Here is a 20,786-nt window from a genome sequence, read left to right as displayed (position 1 = left end):
TTAAATCCACCTCCTCAAGATAAGCCTTAGGGATATTTATGGCTGAGGGAAGTAGGATGGCCTAAGGCATGGGGAACGGTGATTGGCTGTGGGGAAAATGAAGTAATAGGTTCATTCTGCCCAAGTGTAGTTGGAGTTCATGGCATTTCATAAGGACATACGTGTAGAAAATTGTTTTGCTGGCTGGGCACGGTGGCTCACGCCTGTAATCCCAGCACTTTGGGAGGCAGAGGTAGGCAGATCATGAGGTCAGGAGATCGAGACCATCTTGGCTAACACGGTGAAACCCTGTCTCTACTAAAATGAAAAAAAATATATATAAAAAATTAGCCGGGCATGGTGGCAGGTGCCTGTAGTCCCAGCTACTCGGGAAGCTGAGGCAGGAGAATGGTGTGAACCCAGGAGGTGGAGCTTGCAGTAAGCAGAGATTGCCCACTGCACTCCAGCCTGGGTGACAGAGAGAGGCTCGGTCTCAAAAAAAAAAAGAAAAAAGTAAAGAAAAGAAAATGGTTATGTTATGATCTGAGGGTGGAGTTTTTGGCCCTCCGATGTCAAAAGGCCACCCCTCGAGCACTTGCAGAGGCCCAGTAGAAAAGTCGGTGGTCTCGATTGGTTTGAGCTGGACAAGAGCTGTCCCAAGTTCCTGAAAAATGACTGTAGCACCCATTCTCATGGTGACCTATGAATGTGATCTATAAAGTAGCCAGTGAAGGTTGTTTCCACGTTCAGCAGCGAGACCTTCAGCTACCAAAGCCTTGTGCTCCATGGAAAAAGGGAAAAAACAAAAAGCAAACAGGGCAGGCAGACTTGATCAAATTAACCCCTTGATTTCACCCATCCTGAGGAGACAACTGCTTTCAGCAGTCCCAGATGGTTTCTTAAAATAGACAAAGTGGCTAAACTCCACAAAAGGTAGAACCACCTGTCACGGTTGGCTTGGGAACACCCTTCAAAGAAAAAAACAGAACAGAGAGATGAACCTCGAAGCAGGACTTCCAGGGCCTGAGCCACAGGAGGCGCTGGAGGGTAGGCAGGCCTGCGTCTTCCTCCCTTGGCAGGAAAGGTCGGGGGCAGAATCCACAAGTTGGTGGAGGGGATGCTACAGAGTATGACAGGGCCGCAGGAAGCAGAGCCTAAAAGAGGGTGCTCATCCCTCAAACCCAGCAGCTCTACTTGGAGGCCACTGGAAGTTGAGAGGCTGAATGAGGCAGGACCATGGGGACTGGGGGATTCCTGAACCACATTAATCAGGACAGTCTGGGCCAGATTTTTGTGATCTCAGGAGGAAGAATCAGTATTCCACATACACATCTGTTCCTCTGTATTTACTTTTCCTTATCTGGATTTTGTGGCATTTGCGGGGAGGAGGTTGTTTTGGTTTTTTTTTTAGCTTCCTGGTAAAATTCCTTTTGAAAATATTCCAACCCTGTTTGCCAGACTGAAAGGGAAAGAGAGATTTGTACACTCATAGGTCAAAGGGGCAGACAAGGTCAGGGCCTGGGACTGGAGGGCAGCTGCCAAGCCCAGAGAGTCCAGGGAAGTCACTGAGTCAAGGGTGGAGCAAGCGAGAAGGAACAAAACCTCAGGTCACCAGTGAGCACACGGGATGTGGGGCAGGAGGTGACGAGGACCATGGCATTACCACAAAAAAAGTCTTAACAGTTCTGTGCCGTCAACCCAATCACATCTGGGCCCACCAAGAGGTGCCCATTTGCACGTACCCTCTGTGATGGAGTCAGAGGGTTTGAAACAGCATGCTCTTCCTTCTTGCCTGGGGTTTCTCCCATAAACTCCTCCTTTTGAGTGTTTCAAAATAATTTTTTGTGAAGGGTGTATTTTCTTGTGGGAAAGTAGACAGATCCCAGAGGAGGGCACTAAAGAAGGGCCTGGCTTGACCTTCCAAAGGTGGAACATGTGTCTTATTACTGGGCATTTGGAAAGTCTCTATGGTTGTAACTCAGGGACAGTGAGCTTCTTACTCCTTTAAGAAGCAGGACAGTACAGTCCCCACCTAGTGTTTTTTCGGTTTTTTGTTTGTTTGTTTTGGAAATAGGGTCTCACTCTGTCACCCAGGATGAAGTCCAGTGGCACAATCATAGCTCACTATAACCTCCAACACCTGGGTTCAGGCAATACTACTGCCTCCGCTTCGCAAGCAGATAGGATGACAGGTGCACACAACCATACCTGGCTAATTTTTTATTTATTTTATTTGTGTGTGTGTGTGTGTGGTGTGTGCTAGGTTGGCCAGGCTGGTCTCAAACTCCTGGGCTCAAGTGCTCCTCCTGCCTCAGCCTCCTAAAGTGCTGGGATTACAAGTGTGAGCCATTGTGCCTGACCTCGCTTAGTGCTTTTGACGGAGTGGAAAGGGAAGCAGAAGCTACCAGTGTGCGTTGATATACAGGACCCTGCAGTCCCCTTCTTCCCAACCTTCTGCACAGAACCAGACAGACAGGGCCCCAGGCTCTGATCAGACTCTTTTTATTGTTTTGTTTTTTATAAACAAGTCTCAGGTAGAAAGAGAAAGAAAGGGAGGAGCTAGCTCTCTGCCTTCTCAGCCGATTGAAATCGTGGAAACCAATGGGCTTCAGCTGGCCTCACTCATCACTGCTGGGAGGGAAAAGACATCCCCACTCCCCTTCCCTGTGGCACTCCTGATATTCTCAATGCCCCAACAAGGGTCATCTTGGTTCCTAGGGAGAGAGAGAGAGATGATGTTTTGTAAAACCCTGGCCCAGGGCAAACAAGTCCAGGAAGGGTTCAGGCTTTCTCTCTCCTAACCCAGTTCTCCTACGATGAGCCCAGGCTCCTCTATTATGTGTCTTCTTGTCCTCACCCCTTGTCATTTGTTTTGTTTGTTTGTTTGTTTGAGACAGAGTCTCACTCTGTCGCCCAGACTGGAGAGCAGTGGTGTGATCATGGCTCACTGCAGCCTTGACCTCCCAGGCTCAAGCTGTCTTCCCACCTCAAGCCTCCTGAGTAGCTGGGACTACAGGAGCACACCACCACGCCCAGCTAATTTTGTATTTTTTGTAGAGATGGGATTTCACCATATTGCCCAGGCTAGTCTCAAACTCCTGAGCTCAAGGGATCCGCCCACCTCGGTCTCCCAAAGTGCTGGGATTACAGGCATGAGCCACCACGCTCAGTCCCCTTGTCACTTCTACAGGATTCCTCCCTCCCCCTCCCTCTCTTGATCCCCTCCTTTTGACACTCCTCCACAAGCCCTTGCCCACCTTCCTGTTTTCCATGACCCCTTGCTCCACCCTTCCCTAGTCCTCTGCCCTCATTTCTTTGCAATCTATAGCCCCTACCTCTCGGCGTTTCTGTCCTGGCCTTTGGCTCTGGCTCCGGCTCTGACTCCGGCTCCGGCCAGGGCCCCGGGAGCCCCTAGAGCTGCTGGAGCCCCTAGAAGAGTTGCTGCCAGCCGTGGAACACGTGCTGGTGCCCTGGCCCCGGGACAGGAAGCTTGGTCTGCTGTACGGGAGCCAGGCCTCTTCTGCAGCACAAGAGGGAAGGGCAGCCAGGTGCAGGCAGGAAGCAGAACTTCCCTGTCACCCACCCTGCCACCCTGACCACAAGCTCGGCTCTGGAAGAAGATGAAGGGCAGGCACAGGGCTCAGCCAGCCTGGGGCTGAGGAGCAGCAGAATGACCGGCACATGGCCTTGACATCACGGGTGCTCAGAACGCTGAGGGGGAGCTCCCAATCAGAGGGAGCCTTGTGGGGAGCGGGGACAGAGCACCTAGAGCCCAGTCCTCTCATCTGGGCTTCCATCCTGGGAATGAACACAACTTGGGACTTCAGGGGATTGTGCTCAGAGAGAGCTAGAGAGACAGGGGAGTTTGATGTGGATCAAATGCATGAACCTACCTAAAGGGAGGGCTGAGCTGATCTACTATCAGCCCCCAGTCCCAAAGCCCGCAGTCTCCTGTGGCAGCAGCCCTCCTGCCTGCCCTGGCCGTGCTTACCATCCGGGTGGAGCCCCCGCTGGGCTGCCAGAGGCACAGCCTGTACCGCTTTCCTCTCCCCGCTGCGCTCGCGCTCCAGGGAGGACATGCTGCCTGCTGCCCTCAGCTCTAGGGTCCAGCTCACCTCTTCCTCCGGCGGTGGCAAGGGGGGTGGGGGCAAGTCTGGGGAGGGAGCTGTTTTCAGCGGAGGCTCCTGCCACTCCTGTCACTAATCTTTCTCTCACCTGCATTCCCTGGCACCAGGAGGCTGCCAATGAACAGCCCAAGATTGGGGTTCACCTCTTCCCTCCTCCAGCCCCCAGAGTGCACCCTTGGTTTCCTGCCTGTCCCCCCACCACTACTGTCACCATCTCCCAGGTGCATCCCCCCTCACCCCCAGGACTGTTCTCCCTCCTGTAGGCAAGAGCCTTGGGTTTCTTCCGGAATCGAGCAGGGGGTCCTTGAAGTGGGGGAGTCATCTCCCCATTCCCCTGCCAGGTTCTTCCTGTAGCGTTAGGAGACGGGAAGAGGAACAGGTAAGGGCAAAGATCAGGAAAGAGGCCTAAGGGTGAAGGGGAAGCAAGCACTGGAGGGAGCCAGGGGGCAAAAGGAGGTTGTAGTGACTTACCTGGGGCACTGCTGGCTGTGCTAGGGGCAGGACTGGGGCTGAGGTGGGGTGAGGCTGCAGGGCCAGCACCCAAGCCAGCAGGCCTCACTTCACGGATGCCCAGCGTGGGCTGGGATACACTGAGAGGGGAACTCGGCCCAAGGGGCACCCTCCTGCAATGACAGGAAGCCTCAGCATCTGTTCCCTCCACAAAAACTGAATGCCTACTATGTGCCCGGCACTGTGCTAGACACTCAGCCTAACAGATAAGCAAGACACAACCCGTCCACCCATAAGTCCTCCCAAGCTAGAGAAGCATGAAGAGAGCCATATCTGAAATGTCTCAGGAAGCGTGCTGACCACTCCAGCGAGAGGCAGTCTGATGGGCATGAGAGATCTTGTCAGCCTCCATATTCCTGCCCAAATTACACTTCCACCCTGACACAGCCCTGAGACCTCTGTACCCCAGATCCATCCATCCATTCATCCATCCATCCATCCACCCACCCAGTCATCTACTGAGTAGATATGTATAGAGGGCTTGCAATGAGTAAGGTACTATATACCTCCCTACCTGGGCATCTGATGGAGATGGGGCATGTCAGTTGGGGGCTGGGGAGGGTCAGGAGGTGAGGGCGTAAGAGTGGCTGTGGACTGCTGTCCATAGGAAGGCGTGGGAGAGGGGGTTTCCCTTCGGGATGGAGTGACAAGGCACCCCCCACTGGAGCTGGGCTCTGTCAGGTGACCTCTCTCAGGCATTGGCGGGCACCACTCCTCTGGCTCTGAGCTGGGGTCAAAGAGGCAGGAGAGAAGGAAAGGGCTCAGTTGCTTCCATACCTTCCCGTTGGCCTTCCTGCTGCCCCCTCCCCTTCCTCCCCAGTAGCCCATGGTCTGGCCGCAGGTGTGTGGGCCTGGAAGCAGGGAGCATCCCTACCTGCCCTCCAGCTCCTCCTCGGGCCCCTCTAGGCAGCTCAGTTCACAAGAAGGAGGAGGTGGGGGCAGGGCTTCTGGCCAGTTCAGAGAGGGCATCTGCACAGCTTTCCCCAGAAGCTTCACTTTGCCTCCCTTGGCTCCTGAGGAGAATAGGATGGGGACACCCGGAGAACAGGCAGGAAAGAGCCAGAGATGAGACAGGTCAGAAGGAAGTGCCATGCTAGGTGCCAGAGGGTCAGGGAGGAGGATCCTCTTTGGGGATACCCTGGTCAGAGCTAAACGGGGTTTCAGGAGTTGGAGTCATACCACTGTCCCCCTGGCTCCACTCTGGAGGAGCGTACTGGCTCCAGGGACCCAGATCTCCTGAGGGATGTTGGGGGAAGCCCGCATGGAAGGTCTGCAGCTCCTCCCCCGCTGGGTCAATGGTGCTATAGACAGGACCCTCGCCAGGGGCGGCCGTGCCCCGGGCCGTCTGAGCCAGATACAGGGAGATTCCTGCTTCTGCAGAGAAGAGAGAGGCAGGCCCGGGAGCAGAGACAGAAAAATAGAGGACAACAGAATGGAAGACAACGGGAAATCCCACGGGATCAACTTCTTCCCCCACACAAGCCTTACATCCTAAACCAGGGTGGAGGTAGGTCAGAGAGGCTTCCCCAGCTCACATCCTCCCCAGGGACTGACCAACCTCAGAGAGACCGGGCTCCCGGGCGCCCTTCAGTTTGCCCCAGTAGGTCGGGAGAAGTGCGCTGAAGCCAGGTGAGGGAATGAGAACTCCTCACCATTGTAATATCTGTCGTCCGGGTCAGGATTGCTGGGGCAGCAGCTTCCCCTGGGTTCCTGAGCCGAGGGGCTTCGAGATGGGTGGGGCCACGAATCTGCCAGCCATGGGTAGGGGGCGGGGCCAAGGCCCATGGGCGGCCTGAGGGAGAGCAGGTGAGCGTTGGGGAAGGAAAGCCTGAAGAGGCCAGCAAAGGAAAGGGAGGTGGCGATATTCGGGAGTTGCGGGACAGTGGCGGTGGTGTTGGGGTGGGAGGTGGCCATACTCCCTCCACCTGGGGCGGCAGCGGGGCGGAAGAAGAGTGGCCTCTCGGTGGAGGTCATCCTGAGGAAATGGGCTAAGAGAATTACCTGGAACTGGCTCCAGAGAGGCCCTCTGAGTGCGGGAAGGACACTGGGGAAAATGAGGGGGCGAATGAGTGAGAGAAGGGCCAGTCCTGGGGGGTCTGAACCCCACTGGGGCAGAGATGGCTTACCTGCCGGTGTGTAGGCAAAAGAGGCTTCCAGAAAGGAACCCGTGGGAGAAAGAAGAGGTGAAATAAGGAGAAGGGTCAGAAATACCCCTATACTTGTCCAATCCTTGGCCCCGGTCCCAGTTCCACCACTCAGGCTGCACCCTGACCCATTTCATCAGAATTTCTCGGGGGTGGGACTCAGGTATCGGTATTTTTCTCAAGCTCCCCAAGTGATTCCTATGTATAGCCAACCAAGACTGAAAACCACTGACCTCAGACACCTCAGAATCTCTCCAGAGACGTCCCTTACTAGGAAGTAGCAGAACTCGGGTCGCCTTCTTTCAGCGGGCCCAGCCTTTCCATCCAGACCCCGCCTCACAATTTACTGCCTGGGATCCTGGCCACACCCCCTCTTGCCAGGCCCCGCCCCCCGCCCTTGGAGTGGGCTTTCCGTCCTCGAACTTGCCCCTTCTTTATGGAGATGGTCGCAAAGCCTGGCCTCCTCGCGGCGTCTTAGGGGCAAACGTCATCCCTCCTCCCCAGATCCAGATCCCGCCCCGTCTTGGCCCGCAGCCCTCCCCAGTCCTGGCAGCTCCTCGAGCCGCCCTGCGTATCCCGCCCCTACCCAAGAGGCTGAACTCCAGGTGCGACCCCTTCCTCCCAACCCGGTCCTCACTCGCCAGCGGCTAAGCCCCTGCCCCTCCCAATGGCCCGCCTGGCTCCTTCCCGGCTCCGTCCGCTCCGAGGCCGGGCGCTCACCCGTGTAGTGGCTGAGCTCTTTGCGCTGTTTCCGGCGCCGGTAGAGGGCGACGCAGAGTCCGAGCAGCAGCGCCCCGCAGGAGGCGCCGCTGCCCGCGAGGAAGGCGGGCTCCCGCAGCACCCGCGCAAGCCGCTCCGCCAGCCCCGCGCCCGCCTCCAGCCCGGGCTCCAGGTCCGGCGGGGACGCTGTGAGGGGTCAGAGAGGTGAGGGGAGGAGGGGCCCGAAACCCTGGAACTGGGAAAGGGTCATTCCCGACCCGGCAGGCACAGCTACCCCAGCGGGGGGCTTGCCCCGTCCCCGCCAAGATCCCCAGCACTGCCCTTGGGTGGACTCACGCAGCTGCACCAGCAGCGGGGCACTGGGCACGCCCACGCCTGCGCTGGTGGCCGCCGCCACCAGGGTTCTATAGAGGAGACCGGGCACCAGTCCTCGGAGCATTGCGGAGCGTGCCCAGCCTGCTGCAGACCGATTGAGGTGAAAGCGGCTCTCATTGCCCAGGCACCAGATCTAGGGAGGCCGAGTCCCGGATTTAGAGTCAGAAATGGGATTCTTAGCCTCACCGGGAAGCTTAAGGCTCCAAATGGTAGAGAAGCCTTAGACAGATGTAATTCAACCTGGAAACAACACTTGGAAACCTCTCTCTTCTCCCCTAAACTCATCCCCAACCTTAAAGCCAAACCTATAGTAGATTTCCTCCACCCTAATTCTAGCCACTAGGTCCTCCCTCTCCCTCCCGGCCCGGCCCTCCCATCCAGTCCCTTCTCAATCCCTCTACCTGGTATTCCGTGATGACCCCATTTTGCTGGGAGGGGAGTGGAGGTTCCCAGGACACAGTGATACTGTTGTTGCCATCACCCCCCAAGGCCACCACCACTCCCTGGGGGGGGCCACTGGGGGCTGGGCCAGGGTGGAGCATGGTAAGAAGGACACAGACAGTCACTGCAAGCTGCCCCTCCTGCCCCAACATTCCCCCTCCCTGTTCTAACATCTTAGGGAACTGAGAGCCATTCCTCCTTCCCACCCACTCACCCTGCTCTCCTCCTGCAAATTTTCAACCCCCCTCCACCTCCACCCCCACCCCTTCTTCCCTCTTGTCCATCCATCTGTTCAGTGGCCCTCCTTACCGTCCTCAGGAATGCTCCTGGTCACAGAGAGGCTTTCAGCCCCCAGCCCCTCCTGGCCTTGGGCTTGCACCTTGATCTGGATTTGGGTCCCTGGAGGGAGTCCTCTTAGCACAGTACTTTGCTGGCTTGGGGACTGTAGGTCCAACATTGTCCAGCTTCCTCCCTCAGGGCCTGCTACCCTCCAAGACACCCGGAAACCTCGCACCAGCTGGACTGGGCCATCCACCTGTGGAAGACAGGACAAGGCACACCAGAGGGGGAGGCTGGGGCCATACAGGCCCTCCAGGCCCAGCCCCTCCTCCACTCATGCCGCCTTCCCCAGCCACTCACCTCCCACTCTCCCATACTCACTCTTGGAGGCCCTCATGTGCCTCATAATCATCCCCACCCTGAATCTCCTCCCCATACCACACTCACAGTCCAGGACACCTGCAGGGTCTGGGGTCCCAGGACTTTGGGCTCCTGCAGGCGCACAGCCACTTCTGCCAGTCCCTGCTGGCCTCTCCATGGGTCCTCCACTGGCCTAGAGGGGCTGCTATCTGTTGACCAAAGAACCCACTCAGCAGAGGCCACCAGGGACAGGGAGATAGGGCTGAGAGCGTGCTCCTGTCCTACCTCTGCCCTGCTCCGCTTAGTACTCCAGAGCACACCCCATGGTCAGGAGGGGACTGGTCAGGTAAATAGCTTCCAGATGTGGGCCTCGGTGTCCAGCTAGCATAACTACACATGCATCCTTTACAGGCCTCAGTTCCTCATCTCTAAGATGAAGATGGCCCCTCCATGGTCCCTTCTAGTCTTAATAATCTATATTATATATGGGTAAAAGGCTCAGAAGTCAGAAGCTGCCAAAATGAATGACTACCTCTTTCTCTTTCCTTCTTCCCTCCTCCCCTCTCCCTGCCTTCCTCCTCCCTTGTCTCATCTATGAGAGGCAAAGGTGATCTCCTATTCCGGGCCGGGCCACTAGTATAGACCTGGCATAGCAGGAAAGAACTTTATGAACTGCCATGGTGTCATGGTTTGGGGGGAGGGGGATGCTCTACGATGTTACATTTCATGCTCATGAGCCCAGGGACTCTGAACTTACCCTGTGTACGGACAGGCTCAGAGACGGGGCTGGGCTCACTGAGGCCCCAGGCTCCCACTGCTCGAACCAGAAACAGGTAGATGGTATTGGGCTGCAGACCGCTGACTGTGTGTGTCTCCAGCTGCACGCCATCTGCCACAGTACGCCACGTGTTGCCAGCTGCTGGGCTACAAGAAGAAGGAGATGATAGGGTTTTCTAAGCCAGGAACTCCCAACCTGCCTACTCCATCTCATCCACTCTCTATGAACCACCATTATGTCTTCCCCTTGGGAGAGGGTACTGGAGAATCCTGCCTCACAATAGCAAAGACCCTAAGGGCATAGGATCCCCTCCTTTTAACTCTCCAGGTTTGCATTGAAAACTTTCTCCATACCTGAAGGCCTCTATCACATAAGACGTGACTGCAGCCCCAGTCTGTGGGTTGGGCTTCCAGGTCAGGGTAATGCTGTTCTTGGTGATCTCAGTGGCCACTGGCTGAGAGGGAGCCCCAGGAGGGGTACTGGGCTCCGTAGGGGGATCTGGTGATACTCCCCAGTCTTCTGCAGTGGGAGATAATCTTTAAGTAGAAAGATAGGGAAAGGATAATCCTAGTGTAACCTGTCTCCTTCCCAGGGGAGCTATGGAGCTCTGAGCAGTGGTGATGGTCAGAGTGGGCTATAGCGTATGAACCCCTACTCACATCTGCCTCCCACGGGCACCACTACTGTCCTCCTCATCCTCACCGCTGTAACCATGGCATTTGTGACATAAAGTTAATCCCAGAGTTTGAGGAGGTATTGACTACCTGTTGAAGCAGGTTTGGAGGAAGGTATTATCAAAATAAGGGAAGAAAGAAAAAACTCACCCCGCATCTTAAGCCAGCCACTCCACATGGCTTCCCCTATGGAACTCTTGGCAACGCAGCTGTAGAAGCCCATGTCCATCTCCTGTAAGAGAGGGCAGAGCACTGGCAAACTGAGAGTGGAGCAAGATCCAGTGAGGGGGTGGAGGCTGGTAGCAGAAGGATGGGAAGATGTTGGACAATGGGTGCTCTGAGAGAACAGAGGGGTAAAGATGGGGCTACAGGCCCAGTGAGTACTTACTTGTGTAAGGAACGTGGAGCAGATAGCTATTCTCAGCTGCTAGGGCCCCAGGGGTGACACTCACCTGCACGTTGGTGATGTACAGGGTACCGTTGGCCATTGTCTTGAACTGGAGGTCATCCCCCTGCAGCCACTGCCCATCCTTCTTCCATCGGACACTGGGTTGAGGGTTCCCAGTCACTTTGCATGGCAGCCACACAGAGGAGCCAAGCACCAGCGTCTGATTGGCTGGTCCCTGGAGGATTACAGGAGGCAGCCCATCCAAAGAGGCTGAGAGAGGAAGAAAGTGTGCACCTCAGGGGAGGAGCTTAGGCCCCGCGGCCAGCCCCTTGTCCTCATTCTCTGGTCCTTCGCCCTCCCTCCCTCAGCCCCTGAAACTTCCAGTGATCAGAGGGGGCTTTGATAATCATCTGAAGTCTCTGCCCAGGACCAGCCATTATTAGTGGCTTCTGCTGCTGGTTTCCAAACTTCAAGGTCATGCCTCAGGAACACACCTCTCCTCTTGCAGACATAGTATATAGACTCCAAGAGAAACACATCACTTTAGGCCATTATTTCGTCCCAAGCCATGGATCCAGCCCTATCTCCATGGGCACGTACCTCCTTTTATCTCCAGCAGGGCCTTGGCCAGGATGCTGCCAGCCACACTGACAGCCTGGCACACGTAGTACCCAGCATCCCCACGCTGCACTGCAGTGATGTTGAGTTGGCCTCTTGGAGACACTGAGAAGCGCCCCGTCGGCTGAAGTGACTGACTGGGGAAAAGCAGGACCTGGGGACACAGCAAGGAACCAAGGTAGGGAATGAGCAGGCGGCTGGGCAGGGAGAGGTCCTCATTCCTGTCAATCTCAAAATTCAGAGAATTCCTGTGATTCTAGTTCATTGTCTGTCTCCAGCAGTGATGTGACCTTGGGCAAAGTAGTTAAATTTATTCACAAAAAAATCATGGAATTTTATTAGACAATTTCATAGTCTACTTCCCAGCTCCATGACTTACTAGTTGGGAAACCCTGAACAAGCTGTTTAACCTGCCTGAGCCCCAATTTCCCAAATTTGACTCCTAGAGGATAGTTATCAAGATCACATGAAGGAATCATATGAAAGTCTTCTAACGCGTTGTGGTAAACGCATTCCTCTTCTTCCTGCTTTAACAGTTGTCATTACATAGATCCATGGAAGATAATCCATTAGGTTAAATAGGGAAGCAGGTTTGGGTCTCAGGACAAAGGGCACCATGCTGAGACCCTGGCTAACACCTGCTTCACCCCTACTAACCATCACCCTTTTTATTCATGTAAGAATCTAATTAGAATTCAGCAGTCCCAGGTGCTAGAAAAGATGTTAGAAAATTGTGGCTGTCGATTTGGAATGAGGTAGCAGGTTGCCTTGTTTTCCAGCAGAGTGGAGCTCATCATACTTATTTTATCTTACTGACCCTGTTTCCAGTAGCAAAATTCCTACCCTTCCTTTAGAGAGAGTTTTTTATGTTGTAACTTCAGTTAATGTTCATTCTGCTTCTGGATTTTGAGATTTGTTTGCAAGGTTCAAAAGGGATGACTGCGAGCTCTCCCTTGTGAAAGTCCCTTGTGGCGCTTATGAATAGAAGAGCGAGTACTTTTCTACCCTGAGCAGCTTTGGTTCAATACTGTTTCCAGAGCAGTGTGTTATGTCCAAAGCCAAAGCCCAAGGGGTCTAAAGGAGGAGAGATAAACTGAATTTGTTACATCCTCAGGATAGCCTTGCCCAAAACAGAAAGATTCTCTAAGAAACTACCATCCAGGACTGTTCTCCACCATCTAAATGTATTATTATAATTTATTAAAAAGTGTCCCAATGTGTTCCAGGCCTTTTATATTCATTATCTTACTTAATCCTCTCAAATAACCTGCAAGGGTTTCTGGGGGCTCCCAAAGATAAAACAGAAGCCGCAGAGAGAAGTTTGCAGAATCTAGAGGGAGGGAGGCTGAGCTGCAGAGGAAGGCTGATGGGAAGCTCCTTGGAGATGGCCACCCACCTGACTCCCCTCCTTCTGCCAGAAGATGGCAGGTGGGGGGTTTCCTTTGGTCTCACACTGGAAAGCCACACTCTCTCCAGGAGCTGCCATCTGGTCCTGGGGCTGGGTCACCAACTGGGGTGGGACTGGGAAGGGAGGGTGAGAAAAAGGAACAGGGAGTCAGAGGCACTAAGAAAGGAGACTGCGGGAACAGGAGAGAGAAGCTCCAGCTGAGCTCAAGTGTATAGGAGCAGATAATCCATCTCTTCCTCCTGGCCTGTTTAGCGTTCTCCTCCTCCCACTCCTTGTAGAAGTCTCAGGTGTCCCACCCCCATGCCCTGCTCTGCCCTTTCTCCCTCAGTCTCCTGCCAACCATCCTCCTTCTCCCCTCCTACCATTCCTGCTGCAGGCAGTCCCAAGTACAGCCCTCACCATGAACACTGAGGGAGCCAGATGCTTCAGCGCGGCCCACACTGTTCTCCGCCACACAGGTGTACGTTCCCTCATCTTCGGCACTCACATGCCCAATCCAAAGGCTGTGGTCACTCCGGATCTCATACCTGCTCCACTCCCCACCCCAGGCTGGGTTGGCCACAGCTACAGACCCTTTCTCTCCCCCAGGACAGACACCAGGGTCAAGGTACATAAAGACAGGCAGGACCCAGCAGGGACAGAAGCTGGTTACCCATGGGACCCATCAGTGGAGGTGGGGACTGGATAGGACTGGGGCCACAGGCTCTAGGGAACAGACTTCTCTGTGCTCTCAAGTGAGAATGTGCCTGTCTTCCAGTTTTCTAGGGCAGAATAGTCTCTTGATCAGATTGGGTCTTCCTACAGGCAGAAGGGGGCCTCTCACCTGCCTGTGGGCAGTTCCCCATCCTCCTTGCGCCAGCGCAGACGAGGTGGGGGATCCCCCTTCACCTCACATAGGAAATTCACAGGGGCATCAGCCAGGACCACCTGATTCACTGGTCTGCGCAGGAATGAGGGACGCTCTATGGAGTGATAGTGAGTGAACAGTCAGGGTGTCTGCACGGCTACTTACTCTACAGGCTACCTGTTCCCATAATTTCAAAATTCCTTGTGCCTACCCAGTACCATGACTTCAGCTGCCGCACTCTCCCGTTCTCCCGCCACGTTGGAGGCCACGCACGCATACATGCCTGCATCGCTCTTGAGTGTATGTGACATCATCAGCTTCCCTCCACGGATCTGCAGCGTTATAATGGTAACTTTGGTCCATTTCAGCTATCACAGCATATATATATAAATATATTTATATATATAAATTATATATAATATAAAATTTATATATATTATATATAATTTATATATAATATATATAATTTATATATATATATGGTGTATATATGTGTATATACACATGTATAAAGTTTATTTGATCCTCACAGCAAGCTGATAAAGGAGACCAAGGAAGTTGACCCACATATCAAATGAGAAGTTCCTGGGGCATCATGCCCCGCCCCTTTTTTATACCAATTCCATCTTCCTTATCCCTCACTGTATAGCTGACTCTTAGTCTCTGGTTAGCTAATGCCCTGATCTCAATCTCCAGCCTTGTCACCTCCCTACCCTATGTCCCCTCCCCTGGTGGGGTCCTCAGTCATAATCCCGCCCTCACCGTGATCCTTCCTTCCTCTTCCTTGAGTCTTGCACCGTCCTTCCTCCAGGACACGGAAGGCTCCGGGTGGCCGCGGGGGGGCACGCATTCCAGTACTGCTGGCTCCCCCACTGCCACCACCACGTTTCCAGGAGACTGCCGGAAATCATCGCGGAGGACTGGGCGGGGGGAGAGAATAAGCAGGGTGTAGAGTGACATAACTGGCTGAGGACACAAGGAAAGTGTTGTCTCGGGAAGGGGCTGATCGCTGCAGACTGGAATTCGTTCCCAGGTGAGAAAATATCAGCCTGGAGTCACATCCACTTCCTTCTCTGGCCGTGATGTGGCCATTAGAGATCAAAGGTCGCGGTCCCAAAGGAGGATGCTGAGTGGGCTGAGGTCCTTTGGGGCTGGTTCTGGGTCTGATTGCCCAGTGCCCTCCCGCCTACCCCAGGCTCTGGAAGCAACCAGCTGATGCTCACCTGCCACTTCCAGCGAGGCGTTTCTGCTCGCTGCTGCCCCCAGGTAGTTGCGAGCCACGCAAGTGTAGACACCTTCGTCCGGCCGCGCGCGGCGCCCGTGCACGATACGCGGGAAGAAGAGGGCGCCGCTGGGCAGCAACAGGCGGTGCGCACGCGGATCCTCTCGCACAGTGGCCACACGAGCCCCGTTCTTGTACCATTCAATGTTGGGTCGGGGTCGGCCCTCAGCGCGGCAGGGCAGCGTGGCGGGCTCGCCTCGGGAGACCAGCAGATCTGGCGGCTGCTCCACGATGCGGGGCATAGCGTCCTCCGGTCCTACCCTTGACCCTGGGGACAGGGGGTGGCGCAGAGCTTTCAGACAGGGAAATTGTGGGGAGAGATTGAGGCTCCAGAGGGAAAGAGAATCCTCTGGTCGTCCCATCTCCTATGCTTCTCTGCTGGAGCTCAGTCCCCACCTGCCTACCCTCTCCCTCTGCAGGATCCAATATCTCCTTATTGGCAGACGTTCCGCGTTCCTCGTCTCAAAAGACGATGCCTACAGACAGGCCAGACAGGCCGGTTAGTAGAGGAATCGGGACACAAACTTCTAGGCCGGCCTTCTGGACCACCTAGAGACCGCCATCTCCTCTCCCGCCAAGTTTAAGCGGGAGTGGCTAAACCACCACTCGGCGAGTAGACCGCTCCCTCGCCTCCTGGCCAGTGGTTTCCATCTCCCACCTGCACTGGTTCACGGGTCGTCCTTGCTCAGGGAAAGACCATAAACCGGGCACTGGAGCCAACAATTGGTTATTGACCTCTGCAAGGTCCCGGCCCAGTGAAATTGGGAATGTGGACTGGCTTGGGATCCCTTATGAAAGGCAAGACGGGAGTGATAGGGCCGGGACTAGAAGGGGTTGTCAACCTAGATTCTATGAGTCGGCACAGAGTCCTTCTTACTGACACCCCGGATAATCACGCTTCATTTCAAGGGTCCTGTGAAGTCACATGAATTGAACGCAAATAGCAGTAGAAATGTTAGTAAGGCTCTTTTTCCTGAGAGGTGCATAGTTTCCAATAGAGTATTCTACTGATTGATGTTCCTCTACTTCCCCTGTTCACTCCGATCAGTTCATCCACATATTCTGTCCTACCTGTCACTTGGCCTGCAGACTTTGGCCTGTTTCGCCTTCTGCAGCACGGTTTGGATTCCCGAGCCTGTTTTACTCCGGCACTCTCAGCCCCTAGTTCTACTGATTGATGTTCCTCTACTTCCCCTGTTCACTCCGATCAGTTCATCCACATATTCTGTCCTACCTGTCACTTGGCCTGCAGAATTTGGCCTGTTTCGCCTTCTGCAGCACGGTTTGGATTCCCGAGCCTGTTATACTCCGGCACTCTCAGCCCCTAGTCCAGCCAACAAAAGTGGATTTGTAACCCGTGGCGGCCAGTAGGTGCCACTGCAGCCCTGAATAATCTGGTGTAAAATAACTAGGGACCACTTCAAGCATCTGTTCTGCCCCCTGCCCCCGCCCCTCCTACCCTGTTCCAAAATCTGCAGGAACCTCCCGCTTCCAGCCCGCGTGTGAGATTGGGTTTCATTTCCCACCCCTCCTCTTAGAAGTTCTGTTGTAGACAAAGCTGGACAGGCTGACCCGTGCTGGCGCTGTCCTGGGTTTATTTTAATTGCCTGGAGTCAAGAAGATCGATTTCTGTCCCACTTGGGACAGTAATTTTCTCCATCTCCTCCCTTCCAAATGGAAATCTCTGCTTTTCACCCGTCTCTTCTCCTCCATCTCCTCCCATTCCCAATTTTGGAACACCCCGTGGTGAGCAACACTGGAGTGATTGAGAGCTCAAGTGTTGCTGTTGAACCAACCAGGGCTGGAATCTCAGACTTTGACGCTTCCTAGCTGTAAGAACTTGGGCAAATTATTTAACTTCTCTCAGTCTCAGTTTCTTTATTTGTGATGTGGGAGCAGTGATAGGGTTGCTCTAAGACCATAATGTATGTAAAGCCCTTGGGAGATAAACGTCACTACTCTGCCATTATTTAAGGGCTTGTGTTCCCAGCATATGCACCTTATCTTGTCTCCTACAGTCTCTACCTGAATCAAATTCTACCAGGCCCCAATATTCTTTTTTCCCCTTGGTATAGCCCTCAGGTGTAATGGAAACGGACTGATCTCTTATCGCTAGGTTTTGCTTCATGCTGCTTTTGTGACGATTAGGGCACCATTCACTCTATAAAGCATTTTCTCAGCGGCAAAATGAGTCTGTCAACACCTTCCTTACGTACCTCACTAAGTTTCGAGCTTAGATGAGACAAAGTATGGTGAAAACACTCTGTAAACGCGCTAGGTGAGCAGAAGCGGGACTCTGCGGGGTGCCAGCGAGAAGGAATCTGTGCTTAACCTCCTGGGAATCTAGGAGGGTCAAGAGGTTGGAGAATCGGGCTCCTCCCCCATCGTCTTTCTCCCCACTCCTTCTATACGGACCACACCCTTCTGGTCGGCCTTTTCCCCCTAATTCCTGTAGACACAGCTGCAGGCGCCCTTTCCCTGGAATGTCCCCCTCTATCCTTCCCGGTCTCAGGAGATGCTTCGACTGCAACCTAATGAATAGCTAATGGCCATGCTAATGAGGCTCTGGGGCTCCTCCCTCAGCACCTGATGTGCCCCACACATAAACACACACATATTGCCTGGATCTCCTTTCTCTCCACCTTCAAGTCCCCAGCACAGTACTCGTCACTAGACTCGAATGGGTCGAGGCAGAGGGATGGGGACCGCGTGCACCTGGAGGGAACCACACGCGAAAGCGCCCGGTGCGGCAGGCAGGGGGCGCGCTCCGCCCTCTCCGCAGGTTGGCGCCGGCCGGCTCCCGCAGCTTCCCCGCGGCGCTAGGGGAGAGCGCGCTGTCCCAGTCATTTATTAATCACCGTAATTAGCGGTAACGACCTCGCCGCCAGCTCCGCCCGCCCGCCACAGCTCTGCCGGGGTGGGCCGGCTGAGAGTGCCGCCGCTGAAAGACAAACTTCTAAGTTTGCTTAAAATGATCGCAGCCCCTGTCCCCTCCGCAGCAAACACATCCAGCATTTTGGCTTCCTCTGGTCCTAAGTGAGTTCTTGGGAAACTTCGGGGTTCCGAAGACCAGCTGCCTGGGTGGGTCACCGAGTGACCCGCCTTGGCCTAGGCCGGCGGGAGACCGTGCCCCCTCCTCTGCCCTCGCTGCGCTGGGCCCAGGCCTTTCTGAGCTCGGACTTCCCTGCCCGTTACCAGCAACGGTTCTTCTCACCTGGGGTGGGCGTTGTAGGAGAAGGGAAGGAGGTGTAAAAAGACTCAGTAGCCATCTTCTCCCAAGCCCTCGACCTCCCGCGGGTGCCCCCACTCAGGCGCTCGAAGCTCCAAATTATCCCTTAGACCCCACAACCCAGGGAGGCGCTGGGAGGCGCCACTCAATCCTGGACCTCGGGACAGGAGCGCTTCTCCTTCCCTTCCACGCCGCCCTCTCACCTCATCCCCATCCCAGGATCCCATATCCCCAAGAGGCAGGGTCTCACCGTTGAGAGAGGGATCGCCGGGAGGCAGCAGGGTGTGGTTGAGCGCCGCCAGCGAGGAGTTGAAGCCCAAGAGCAGCTCGCTGGAGTTGGAGATATCTCCGGCCAGAGAGTCCGCGAACAAGTTCATCTGCAGCAGCGTTTTCAGCAGGTAGCGCAGCATGGCTCGACCCAGCTGGGATCGGGGCGGGGGGCTGGGGGCCCAGCCCCTGGGTCTGAGACCCGTGGGCTGGGAGCCGTAAGCCCCTCCACAGCCTCTGCGCGCTGCGGCAGCCACGGTGCCGCTCTCCTGCCGGTGCGCCTGGGTACGGTCGGTGCCTCTTCGTGCCCTCCTCCTTCCCTCGTCCTTCTCTCCACCCCCCAGTGCCGGAGTCCCCCGGGAGCTGGGCAGGCAGAAAGCAGGTGCCACGCCGATCACGGCGTAATTAAGGGATTAATCCGCCTCCCTCTACCCTCCCACCCCTACCGCTACAGTCACTATCCGGGCAGGAGACACGAGTAGCGTAGCGCGCGAGTTGGAGTCCCCGCCCAGCACCCCAAGCCCAGCGTTCCGTTCTGGACGCAGCGAGAGATTTTCCCTTCTTTCTCAAAGCACCCAAGATGAGGGACGAGGCTCTGTCGGACTCTGCCCTTCTGCCCAACTTTAGAATAGGAATCTGTCCTCTCTTTTCCCGAACCTTTTGGAAACTGAGGCAAAGCGCAACCAATGCTCCTTGCTGCCAAAGCTCTGGTTTCCATTCCCTCCCAAGTCTAGGGGTTTGGCGACGGAAGGGCAGGAGACTGGGATGGTTTGCAGCAAGAGTTGGGAGTAGGAAGAGAATTCCAAGGCAGGTCCACCTCTCTGCCCTCTGGTCCTTTGGTCTGCAGGCGGGAGGCCAGAGTATGGAGCGGCGCGCCCTGACCCGGGATTCCTGCTCCAAACGCCCTAATCTAGGAGTTCCTGTAGGAGACTGAAAGCCAGGGAAACCCAGGCAACTGTCATTTGTTTGAATCCTTTTACATTACCCTGCTTTGACATTTTTTGTTAAATTGTTTTACGTTTTTGAGGAGACTGAAATGGAACCAAGGATTCTAGGACAAAAACAAAGACAATATTATTTTTGTAAAGGCACGTGGGATTGATGCAAAATTAGTGCAAATCTCTTCAAATCGGTTAACGGTCGTCCTTACTGGGGGGTGAGAAGAAAACCATGTGCCCCCACTCCCACCTCCCACTTCCAGTCGCGGTCTGCTTCTGACTTTTCTGGAGTTCTTTCTACCTGAAGACCCCCCAGTCCCCACCTCGACAAACTCACTTTCCTAGACAGGAGATGGCTTTGGGGTGTCAGGGAAAGAGAGAGACGGGGCATTCCTAACCTGAGGTAAGGCCCTGCTGATTGAAGAGTCAGTGCCGGAGTTCTGGCTCAGCCATCAGGCTCTGGCATGAGACAACTTTCATGGGGCGACTGCTTCTGACCCTAGAGGGGTCGAGATCAGAGGGGTGGGTGCTATACAGTCGCAGACTCGGGAGTAAGCAGAATCAAGAATTGAAATAGTTCAGGCAGAGCTTGTTCAAGGGAACCCGAGACGTTGTCAAGGGTTGGGGGGCTTGTTCCAAGCCTCCTTCCTCAGTCTAGGCGCCTGGCTGTGAGCCTCCAACTATGAGTGTTTAGGTGCCTTCCAACCCTAGCAGTTCTGGGCGGGACGTAGAACGGCTGGAAGCACTAGGTGTGGGGGAGGGGGTAGGTGGGAGTGGGAGTGGGAGTGGGAGTGGGGCCGGATGGACCCCCCCCACCGCCACCCAGCGCCCTGAAAGCTGTCCTTTTCAGCACCTCATCTGTCGGTGCCTGACTAGGGCCCTGGAGCCCCCAAGGAAGACATAAATCCGAGCAGACCCTGAGGCTGAGGACTGGGGTAGGTGGGAGACGGGCTAGAGACACATCCTTTCAAAAGCAAGAAGATACTAAGAGATTTGACGCCCCCCCCTTCCTCGCTCCAAGGTGGTATTCAGTTAAGAGAGAAAGTAAGGGATGTATTTCCCACCCGAAATCTATCCTTCAGGAATGACCAAAACAGAAGTGGGTTCTAATTCTACGTTTGCCAAGTACAAGATGTCATCGCTTTGGATCTCAGTCTTCCCATCTGTTAAGGAGGAATTGGAGTGCTTGATCTACTCTGACCAGTGAGATTCGAGGCTCCGGGGCCCTTTGCTCCGCCCCCTGCTGACCGCGGTCACCTGGGTTCCATCACATCAGCGGCTGAACCGGGATAGAAACCCCGCGTCCTGGCACCAGGCCCTGCTCTGGGGCGGAGGGGGCCAGAAACCCTCCCACCATGCGGCTCCTGCCCGGTCCTAATCCCCTGATTTGCTCTGGGCTGGCCTCTCCGCAAACACAGTGCC

The 20,786-nt window shown here is 55.0% G+C and overlaps 1 protein-coding gene across 4 annotated transcripts; it reads right to left on the bottom strand.

Moving 5' to 3' along the window:
- Window positions 1-2,465: 2,465 nt before the first annotated feature.
- ROBO3 (roundabout guidance receptor 3) lies at window positions 2,466-18,824 on the bottom strand. 4 transcript variants are annotated; one of them, XM_055273595.2, is made up of 28 exons: window positions 18,410-18,824; window positions 14,872-15,198; window positions 14,411-14,568; window positions 13,860-13,980; window positions 13,625-13,763; window positions 13,201-13,328; window positions 12,790-12,914; window positions 11,376-11,547; window positions 10,840-11,045; window positions 10,538-10,619; window positions 10,067-10,232; window positions 9,693-9,859; window positions 9,023-9,144; window positions 8,606-8,831; window positions 8,257-8,378; window positions 7,817-7,988; window positions 7,481-7,666; window positions 6,743-6,766; window positions 6,618-6,660; window positions 6,269-6,408; window positions 5,796-5,990; window positions 5,491-5,629; window positions 5,131-5,343; window positions 4,578-4,729; window positions 4,344-4,454; window positions 3,971-4,132; window positions 3,315-3,499; window positions 2,466-2,693 (listed from the first exon to the last, which is right to left on the bottom strand). In XM_055273595.2, exons 1-28 carry the CDS (start codon window positions 18,567-18,569, stop codon window positions 2,682-2,684), a joined length of 4,155 nt encoding a protein of 1,384 aa, XP_055129570.1. In that variant the 5' UTR covers window positions 18,570-18,824; the 3' UTR covers window positions 2,466-2,681. The 4 variants fall into 4 exon arrangements, with proteins under 4 accessions (XP_055129570.1, XP_055129572.1, XP_055129571.1 ...); XM_055273597.2 differs by lacking the exons at window positions 7,481-7,666; window positions 7,817-7,988; window positions 8,257-8,378; ... (12 more) ...; window positions 14,872-15,198; window positions 18,410-18,824 and adding an exon at window positions 6,994-7,450; XM_055273596.2 differs by lacking the exons at window positions 5,796-5,990; window positions 7,817-7,988; window positions 8,257-8,378; ... (12 more) ...; window positions 14,872-15,198; window positions 18,410-18,824 and having other exon boundaries at window positions 7,481-7,636.
- Window positions 18,825-20,786: the final 1,962 nt, after the last annotated feature.

The sequence above is a fragment of the Symphalangus syndactylus genome, chromosome 3, assembly GCF_028878055.3.
Source record: "Symphalangus syndactylus isolate Jambi chromosome 3, NHGRI_mSymSyn1-v2.1_pri, whole genome shotgun sequence".
In the NCBI taxonomy this organism is placed as follows: Eukaryota; Metazoa; Chordata; class Mammalia; order Primates; family Hylobatidae; genus Symphalangus; species Symphalangus syndactylus.
This window is presented reverse-complemented; position numbering and strand designations above follow the sequence as displayed.